General features: G+C 33.7%; 2 protein-coding genes across 2 annotated transcripts in view; one reads left to right on the top strand and one right to left on the bottom strand.

Moving 5' to 3' along the window:
* Window positions 1–11,297, top strand: part of Flo2 (flotillin-2) — a 372,138-nt gene that overhangs the window by 24,886 nt on the left and 335,955 nt on the right. The window lies entirely within an intron of this gene.
* LOC140437885 (glucose dehydrogenase [FAD, quinone]-like) overlaps window positions 5,338–11,297 on the bottom strand; it is a 57,939-nt gene continuing 51,979 nt past the window's right edge. The window contains exon 6 of the mRNA XM_072527681.1: window positions 5,338–5,757. Coding sequence (XP_072383782.1) covers window positions 5,391–5,757 — 367 coding nt within the window. The 3' untranslated portion in view covers window positions 5,338–5,390. The remainder of the gene's footprint in view (window positions 5,758–11,297) is intronic.

Genomic DNA, 11,297 nt, shown 5'->3' with positions numbered 1-11,297 from the left:
TAGAAGGCAAGGGGAAACTACTACATTAAAGATTCTACACAGATATCCCTAGTTCAATTGTCATGGCTGTACAAAAAAGTAACTCTGTTACTGATCATGGATATCGGAGGCCAAGATCCGGCAGGGGAGGCAAATCACACATAGACCACAGGGCCTCTCAGGTCGATATCAAACGAAATCCCTGTGAAATACCCATTAGTAACACATCGTCCAAAAAGAAGACTAAAATCGACAGAAAGTGTATGAAGATAGGCACGTGGAATGTTAAGTCAATATACCAAGCAGGTAAAGTCCATAATGTCATTCAGGAAATGGAAAGACGACATAAAAATATTAGGACTAAGTTAGACCAGATGGCCCAATTCAGGTGACATATTAGTAGGCCAAACAAAGATATACTACTCTGGTAATGACAATGACGCAAATCACTGGAATGGAGTAGCGATATTAGTTGACAAAACTACCCAGAAATTTGTAACTGGCTTCTTACCCATCTCGGATAGAGTTATGATGGTAACACTAAAAACAGCTCAATCTAGAGTCAATATAATTCAAGTATATGCTCCCACAGCAGAAAAGTCGGATGAAGAGCTCGAACAGTTTTATAATGAATTACAACAAGCTTTAGAAGTAACCAAGTCTAGAGACGTTACAATAGTCATGGGAGATGTAAATGCAAAAATCGGTAGAGGAAGTCAAGGTGATTTTATTGGAAACTTTGGAATGGGCACCCATAACGAGAGATGAGACAGATTGGCTCAATACTGCCAAGAGTTTACCGATTTTATTGTCGCGAATACTTATTATGATCTGCCGCCCAGGAGACTCTATACATGGAAATCTCCAGCAGACAACCAACATAACGTCATCAGAAACCAAATTGACTACCTTCTCATCTGCAAACGATACCGAAATTCCATAAAATCAGTAAAATCATACCCCGGAGCTGATGTGAGATCAGATCACAACCCAGTTGTAGGAAGGTTTAGAATTAATCTAAAAAAGCTTGTGGCTAAAACTAAAGTAGAGAGGATACAAGTATCCCGTTTGAGAGATCCATCAACAAAAGAGCAAGTCACACTAAAAATTAAAGAAGAGCTCACCAAAATAGAAATTATTCCTACTGAAGATTCGAACAGGAAACGACATATGTTAAAAGATGCTCTTATACGCACATGTGAGACAACACTAACACCTAAGCTGATCAAGAACAAAAATGAATGGATGACCGATGAGATTCTGGATCTCTTGGAAGCAAGGAGATCTTATAAAACCAAAGACAAAAACATGTATAATATTATACACAAAGAAATAAGGAGAAAGATCAGAGATGCAAAGGAAAGATGGTATAGTGACAGATGCGAAGAGATTGAACAGTTGGTAGAGAAACATGATAACTTAAACCTTTATAAAAAATTAGGGAAATAACAGGCACTAATATTAAGAAAAAATCAAACATACTGCTGGATAAAAATGGCAAAATAATTATAGACGTCGGTGAAAGGCTTAAAAGATGGCAGACATAACAGAAGATGAGGTATTAGAGGCGATAAAGCGAACAAAGAACAACAAGGCAACAGGTCCTGACGAAATACCTGTAGACATAATACGGTTAATTGAAGAACAGCAAATTGGAATATTGGTCGACTTCAACATAATATACAGGAATCATTCCCGGAGATTGGCTGATGTCAACATTCATAACAAATTATACACCGGAGAATACACAACAAACTTGAGCAGGACATAAGTGACACACAATTTGGATTTATACATGCACTGGGAACGAGAGAAGCCCTGTTCGCTGTGAATGTACTTGTGCAAAGGTGCATGGATGTTAAAATCAGCCAGTATATGTGTTTCTTGGATTACAAAAAAGTCTTCGATAAGGTCAGACATAACCGTCTTATCGAATTACTTGAAAAGAAAAACTTAGATATGAGAGACATTAGGATCATTAGCGCTATCTATTATAATCAGATAGCTGTGGTAAAAGAGAACAACGTCTTTTCAAATGAAATACAGATTGAGAGGGGCGTCAGGAAGGACTGTGTCCTGTCTCCTACTTTGTTCAATTTGTGTTCAGAGGAAATAATCCAGGAAGCACTAGAAGAACTAACTATGGGAATAAAAGTAAATGGTCGACCAATCAATAATATACGGTTTGCCAACGACACTATTTTATTAGCGGAATGTCTTGAGGATTTACAATAAATGGTTGACAGAGTGGTAGATGTCAGTGAAGAAAACGGACTGTCTCTAAATACAAAAAGACACAATTTATGGTAATTACAAAAGCCCAACAGCGCAAAGAAAACATAACAATACATGGAGAACAAATTAAAAAAGTTATAGAAATAGAAAAATATAAATATCTGGGTACAAGAATTCACGAAAATAATGAGTACACAGAAGGGATTAAGGCAAGAATAGGACAGGCAAGAAATTCTTTCAACAAACTGAAAAAAGTACTCTGCAGCAGGGTTTTTCCTAAGAGAAGTACTCACCATTTGTGGTCCTCTCCGATATTTTGGTTTCGTCCTTACTTCAATAGCCGGCACAAAAAACTTAGTTGTTTGGTTACAGTCTTATGAATTTTTACCTTGAAAATTTTTATTGTAATTACATAAATAAAATTCATCTCTGCTTTATTTTCTTCGTCTCGACGATCATTTCCTGTGCTATTTTATGCAACTGTGCAGGTGTTGTGATCGGTAATTTCACGGAGATTTTTCTTTGTATTCGTTTTACAATGCTTAAACGGATTTTCAAGATACATGAAGCTTGTTCTTGCATCTGTGGAACAAAACGACTCGTTGTTTTATTTTTCTATGTTAAATTACTTCAACACATTGAGTAAAAATTGTCGACTTTTGGTTTTGATACATTTTAGATGACTAAATTTGGGATTTATAAACTAGAAACTAAACACATCAAAAATGTCCAAGGAACACAAAGATTTTTTTTCATAAATACATAAATTTTAATTGGATTTTAAAAATGACATATCGTTGTAATGCTTGATTAATCAGTAATTAATTCGTCTTAATTTCAGTATAATATGATTTCTCTGTGATGAAGTAATCAAACAAAAGTTAAAAAGTGCACTAATTTAATAAAAATTTTTAACAGAAACGTCAATAAAAAATATAAAAATCTAACATCAACTGTATTTAATAATCTTTGTTTCCTCCAGTAGCATTTTTTCCCGCTTCAGACCATCTTACCATGCTTAAAATTAAATTATCAATTTCGTTTTAAAGCAATAGGATCCATTCCTGTATAAGAACATCTTGAAGACCTTATCTAGTATGAACATTGTGCAGATCAGAGGCAATGCGTCTCCAAAACATATTCCATACAAGCTCGATGTTATTAAGATCTGACGATTGTGCTAGATAAGATAAAAATGTAATATCCTCAATATGAAACCCATCTCTTATGTTGCTGCAGTATGTGGCCTTGCATTATCTCGCATATGACGCAAATCAGATCTGCAGCGGTAGCCAATGTATGGGCAACCGGTTACAAGATACGATTAGTATATTAAAATTGATTCAAACTGCCCTCCACAGAAACTTCAACAGTTCGATGATGAAAAATTATTCCAGTCCACATTATAACTCGTAGATCACTATATGGACGAACACTCTGTACATGCCTGAGTCTCTCTTGTCGACCAGGTCCTCTCCAAACTCTCACTTTTTTTAAATCAGGGTAGAGACAAAACTTAGCTTCATCTGTGAGTAACACAGAACTTCACAGACCTTAATCTAAGTCCACGATTTCCATGACGTAACATATCTCAATGAACGTTTGACGTACAGGGCTTCATAACATCTATTCCTTAAAGATGTCACTTGCAGTAATGTTGTGGGTATTTTCTAAGGCCCCACAGAGTTCACCTGTAGTTACATAAACATTTTTACGAGCTAATCATAACCCATACCGATTTTGTCGACAAGTAGTTGCACGTTGATGACTTCTTTGTCTTTCGGTCGAATTAATAATGCGAGCGAGAATAATAATTTTCGTATGCACAAAAACTTTGTTCTTGAACATTCCCCAGATTAAGTAATCCATAGGAGTAATGTCTGGTGACCTTGGTGGCTACGGTTTGTTTCTTCTTTTACAGATCCATCTAGGAGACTGATGGTGTAGGAAAACGCAAACTACCAGACCAAAATGTGCCGGAGCGCCGTCCTTCTGCAAAATGATGTTTCGTCTTTCTAATCTATCAATTTCATTCAAAGTTACACGTAATTATTGTAAAATCTTTAAATACCTATATGAATTAACGGACCCGTCTAAAAAGAGGGCTAATAATCGCCCGAATTTAATACTTAATTAATAATTTAATTACTTCTTACCCAAACCATAACTCCAAGAAATTCATTCTCTTTTTCATGATTTCAATTACAGAATTTCAAATCAATCAGCACGTGAAAACAGCTTTATATATCATGAATCTGCAAAAAAATAAAGTGTCTGGGGAGAAAGTGCAAATTTCTTTCTATCAAAATTACATTACAAGCCTGACAACGTTAAGAAGGTAAGAAGGACGTTAAAAGGTAACATCGTTTCGTTGTAGTCTATGGTGATTAGAAAAATCAAAGAGATAAAAAATTGAACTGGGCGTTATATAGCTCATTTATTGATTGGAGTTCTTAAAAAGCTGTCCTGCTAGTGGAGTCTGCAATAGTAGAAGTAGGTTTTAATGCAATTTACTATTTTTACTAGAAATAAGCTATAATTTTACTTTAAAATAAGTTTATTTTAACGTTTCGATTGCAATAATCACAATATCAATATAACGCTCCACCCTTTTGTATGGGGTTGAGGCCTGGGCACTGAAACAATCCAACATTAAAAACCTGGACGCATTAGAAATGTGGTGTTATCGTCGTATTCTGAAAATATCATGGATGGATTGCATAACAAACGCATAAGTTCTCGAACAACTAGGAAAACAATGCGAAATTTTAAATTCCATAAAAATCAGGAAGTTAGAATACTTGGTGCACATCCTGAGTTGTGAAAAATACGAACTATTAAGGAATATAATGCAGGGCAAAATCAAAGGCAAAAGATGCGTAGGAAGACGTAAAATCTCGTGGCTACGCAATTTCCGTGAATGTTTTGAATGCAGTTCAATTGAACTATTCAGCCGCCTAACCAACAAAATTATAATTGCCAGAATGGTTTTCAATCTCCAATAGAAGCGGAACTTGAAGAAGAAGTCCACTTCGGAAATCGTTCTCAACATACAAAACATTAATAAAATAAATAAATTTTGTTTTTGTTACTTGGTATAAAATTCTTGTAATAATTTAATGCTTTGTATAAAACTACATTCTTTATTTCAACACCAAAAACAAAATAATAATATATTATAATTCAGTATGTTTATTACTCCAGTATTTGCTGATCATTAGCCCCGCTTTATAGCCAATCATCATGGTGGGCGCATGCGTGTTCGCACTGACTATATTCGGCATAATACTAGCATCAGCCACTCTTAAATTATCGATTCCAAACACTCTCAACTCTGGATCAACTACAGCAGTTCCATCGTCTGAGGGTCCCATCTTGCAGGTTCCTGTGGGATGGAAGATAGTTGTAGTGAGATATCTTAGAGAGCACTTCCAGTAGTCATCTGAACGGAACTCAAATTTGTCGCATTCTGGAAGATTCAACTGCATTATTTGTGGATCATACTTTTTCAGAGAGGAAGTTTCTATAAGATTTTCCAAAAATCTAAAAGTTAAACTTAATTTTAATAGAAATTGGAAATAGGATCGAAATGATACTAAAGTTCTGACAAACGAAAAAGTTAAAGAGTTTAATGGAGTGCATAACCGATATGTGAACATTAATACAAGTTTTAAATAATAATTATATATATATATATAAATAATAATTATCAAGTTTATCGTAACTGTAGAATTATGACCCGTCTGGAAATAATTTAGAACATCTTTCGAAAATATTAGCAAGGATTTTAATCTAAAAGATATTGGGAGAGGAAGAATAGTGGTGAACCAAGTATATACGTTATAACAAATTTTATATATTTGAATATGACCTAGCAGAATAGATTTTATTTATTTATAAATTTTAGACATCAAATGAATGGAATGGAAGTGGAAAATTCCGAAATAAAATAAAACTAATCAAATAGACCGCATCTTAATACAAGAGAAATTCGCTAATTTAATAACAAATGTGAAAACGTGCAGAGGACCTAACGTAAACTCTGATCATTTATTGGCTAGAACTAATATGAGAGATGCAATAATTAAAAATCATAAACGGAAAAAAAGTGTGAACTAAATTTGATTTGGAAAAACTGCGAAAATTTGGAAAAACACTATAAGGAAGCAATGTCGAAGAACATACCAAAAACAAGTAGATTTAGAAAAAATCACTGGTTCGATGACGAATGTAGAACAGAGTTAAAAAAAAAGATCACATTTGAGATTCAAAAGTTTGCGATCGCAAAATCAACACAACCTGGAAAGGTATGCCGAACAACGAGAAAAGTAAAAAAAAAATCCCAAGGACGCGGAAAAGAAAGTATATGGATGATAAAGTAAAATGTATTGAAGAAAATTACAAGAAAAACGAAATAAAACATTTCTACAAAGAGGTTAAATTAAAATTTTGTACCAGGGAAGAACGATGAATGTAAAAGCGCTGCTAAGAGCTGTTAAATGGCGGAGTGACTACTGAAGAAAATTATCATGTTCCTAAACCCCAAAAAGATATAAAAAATCAAAAAAGCTCCGGGGAGAGCGGAATTGTGACAGAAATCTTAAAATATGGAGGGAAGAATTTACGAAACCAACTTCGTGAGCTACTAGTAGAAGTGTGAGATGTAGAAGAGGATGCAGGGATATAGAACTACATACGCAAATTATAGAGGAATATCCTTGTTAGAGGTAATATACAAGGTGCTTACCATACTAATTAAAAGGTGATAAGAAATATATGTACAGAAGAATCTAGGAGACTGCCAGGGAGGATTTCGCAAGGGAGCAATTACTTTGAATCCAACATTTCAGCACAAGTACTTTTCGTTGATTATAAAGCCGCCTATGATACAATAGACAGACACAAATTAATAGAAACGCTAAAAGAATTGCAAGTGCCAGAAAAGGTAGTAAGATTGGTAAAAATGAAAAACCATTTGTTCTGTGAAATGAAACGTTACAGTCTCAGAGGAATTCGAAGTAAACAAAGGAATTTACCAAAGAGATCCGTTGTCTACCTTTCTATTCTATATAGTTTTAGAGAAAATTGTAAGAGAGTGGGATAAATAGGCCCGGCAATATTTTATACAATAAGCCTACAATACTAGCACGCGCTCATAATGAGGTTCTCATTGAAAGAAATGGAAAATAACTGGAAAGTATAGCAAAAAGACTGATTCTGAAAAGCTCTAAAATGGGACTGAAAGTTATTACTAATAATTCCAAGTACATGAAAATCATGGGTAAAAAATGAGTACACACCAGGGTCTCCTTTAAATTAGAGGTAAAGGATGGATCAGTTGTAGAATTCGAAGTTGGTGAATGTATGTACTTAGGTACCCTTATTGATCAGACATGTAAGGAAGAAACTGAAATCAATCTGAGACTGACCAAGAGCGACAGAGGTGCTGGGGCCATGAACAAAACAATTAGGCTAAAGATATCTTGTATAGCGCTACTGAATTGGAATGTTTTACAAGATCCCCATGGATCAAACCACCTACCCATTATCTTTTCAATTTATCACCCAAAGGGAAAAGAAACCCAGAGACTACACAAAATCTGGAATTTCAACAAAGCAGATTGGAATTTGTATTCATCACTCTTTACATCTCTAAACCAACCCAGGACGTATGGTGATCTAATTGAAAACTTCTACTTCTCAGCCAATACAGCAATACCACAATACACGAATATTACCAACAAACATCACATTCCAAAACCTTGGTGGGACAAAACGTGCCAGGAAACAGCCCGACGCAGAAAATTAACTTATATTAAATATAAGCAAAATCCCACAATAAGTAACCTAATAGAATACAAAAAGATGGACGCATTAGCGAAGAAAACCTTTAAGGAGAAGAAAAGGAAAAACTGGAGGGAGTATTGTGAAAGTTTGAATCAAAATACTCCCATCAAGGAGGTATGGAGGAAAGTAAATTGCTTCAAAAATCGCAAACAATCCAATAAATTGCCTATTGACCCGGACGAACCATGGATAACAGAGTTTTACCAAAAAATTTCTCCAGATTGGGCTCCGAATGATATTACCAACTCCATAGCCACTGTTTCTAGAGATAACCTTTGCTTAGATCGTCCGTTCTATCTATGGGAACTAAGAAGGGTCCTCAAACAAAATAACAATACTGCTCCTGGTAAAGACAATATATCTTATTCTATGATTTCTAACCTGACAAATGAACATAAAATCCATCTACTTCATATTCTAAATAATATTTGGCAGAAACAAGCACCAATTCCAGAAAGCTGGAAGGAGTATATTATAATACCTATAAGAAAACCTGGCAAACGTGATGACGATTACAATTCATATCGCCCAATATCTCTAGCTTCTTGTCTTCTTAAAACCCTGGAAAGACTAATTAAAAATAGATTAGAGCATTGGTTAGAATTTAATGACATTCTCCCACACTCCCAATTTGGTTTTCGCAAGTTCAAATCCACGCAAGATGCCATAACTGCTCTCGTAACAACAGTTCAAGTCAATTTCACGGAAAACTCATCTACTGCAGCTGCATTTCTGGACGTATCATCTGCTTTTGATAATATAAATTTGGATATCCTTGAACAAAAGTTATTGTCAGTCGGGATACCTATAGGTATAACATCCTTTTTGAAAACTTTGTACTCAGAGAGATTGATTTACTTAAAAATCAATGAGAAATTTTTTTCTCCTCGACTGTCCAATATAGGCCTGCCGCAAGGAAGTATTTTAAGTCCACTTTTATATATTTTATATAATATAGATTTAGAAGTCATTGTTCCTATTAACACAAAAATACTACAATTTGCAGATGATGTGGTACTCTATTCATCAGACAAATCAATCGATGTTTCTAAAAATAATTTAACAACAGCTATATCAACAATACATGCATATTATCAATCAAATGGATTAACATTATCAGAATCCAAAACAGAAATCTGCTTCTTTTCTAGAAAACATAGAATTCCAGAAGGATATATAAGTTGTGGTCAATTCAAATTTCCAATTAAAAACTGTATCAAATACCTGGGAACTTATTTAGACAGAAAACTTTTGTGGAAAGACCATATTCATCATATCATTAAAAAAACCGAAAAAACTATGAATATCCTAAGAGCTTTCTGTAAAACAAACTGGGGTGCAGATCCCAACATTAGTTTAATGTTTTATCGATCTATGATACGACCAGTTTTCGATTATAGCTGCCACTTGTATGGAAACGCATCGAACACCCATTTAACAAAAATTGAGGTACAGAAAAATAAGTGCCTACGCTTGTGCCTTGGGTATCTGAAATCTACACCAATTAATGTAATGGAAATTGAAGCTGTTGAACCGCCATTGAATTTACGGAGGCAGTATCTTACCGACAAATATATAGCTCGTACCATTAGCAGAGACCAAGTATTTCTTAAAGATATACACAATCTGGCTGTTTTAGATTTGACTAAAAGGTATTGGTTTAAGAAAAAATCTCCACTCGTGGCGGTAAGCTATAGAAATCTGTCTAAATTCAAAGAGGTACTTTATAAGGGTCATCTTCCACCAGTTTATACTGAAAAGCCTCATGTACTGTTCTCAATAAAAATCAAGACAGAATTTCTCAATGATGTCCAAGGCCCCATGTTTAACGCAGAAATTCAGAAGAAATGGCCTAATTATTATTATATATTTACTGATGGTTCAAAAAAAGGAAATAACACTGCTTGCGCAATATACCAACAGAATTCTGGACTACAGCATAAATATAAGTTACCTGATGAAGCCACCATCTACACATCCGAAATGCTGGGTTTAAAGTTTGCTCTTTCTCACGCTTTGACAAACGAAATGAAGAACTGTGTAATATTTACAGACAGTAAAAGTGCAGTAGAAAGATTAGGTATAACAAATAAATCCAAGCAATTGACTCATCTAGATATAGAGATTTTAAAATTATACTACGAGGTTTCAAAGCTCGGAGGAGAAGTTGTTATCGCATGGATCAAAGGCCATTCTGGGATAATGGGTAATATAATAGCAGATGCTCTGGCAAAAGAAGCATTATCAAGCGGAGAAACCATAGACAACAATATTTTACCGGTATCAGATATAGATGTATATAATAAACATCGGCTTAAATTAAAATGGCAAGCCAATTATACGGAATCCGAAAGTCAGTCATCATTTAAATATTGGCAACCCACACTTCTTAAAAAAAGGTGGTTTCATTCAGAGTCCAACAGAAGTTTTATTAAAACTATTAATAGACTAAGGTCGAATCATGCTCTAACACCTTCAAGAATGTGCAAAATGAATTTAGTAGACACTCCAAACTGTACTTGTGGTAAATATGGAGATTTAACACATATCCTGTTAGAATGTGTAAACCAACAAGGAAATATTATGTGTTTATATGAAAATTTACGAAAACTAAATGTCTGTTTCCCATTTCACATAAATGAATTAATTTTCTCTGGAAACGTAGAAATCTATAATTGTATTTATCAGTTAATAAGAAATTGTAAATATAAACTTTAAACAATATAATTTACTAACCATAGAATTAAGATGAAACTTGTAAGCAATTTGCGAACTCCAATCATGTAATAAACCTTTTAATACGAAAAAAAAAAAAAAAATAAATAAAAAAAAAAAAATATATAAAAAAAAACAAAAAAAAAATGTAAAACAAAATTATTACAAAGGATGACCAAAACAAAATAAAAAATATATATAAAGAAAAATAAGAAAATAAAAAGAAAAAATAAAAAAAAAATAATAAAAAAAAATAATAAAAATATAAATAAAAAAAAAAAATAAAAAGAAAAATTAAAACTCACATTTAGTACTAACTCGAACTCTGATTGTTGTTCTGTGAATACAAATTACAAAATAGTCTGGTCAATTGGCTATGCCAAGGCCATAAAAAAAAAAAAAAAAAAAAAAAAAAAAAAAAAAAAAAAAAAAAAAAATATCTTGTAATACAAAAATAAAAGTATACAAAACTATAATTGGATCCACAATGCCATACGCTGTCGAAACATGGAGTATGAACA

The sequence above is a fragment of the Diabrotica undecimpunctata genome, chromosome 3 (assembly GCF_040954645.1).
Source record: "Diabrotica undecimpunctata isolate CICGRU chromosome 3, icDiaUnde3, whole genome shotgun sequence".
Classification (NCBI taxonomy): Eukaryota; Metazoa; Arthropoda; class Insecta; order Coleoptera; family Chrysomelidae; genus Diabrotica; species Diabrotica undecimpunctata.
Note: the sequence above shows the minus strand (reverse complement) of the source record. Positions and strands in the feature narration are given on the sequence as shown.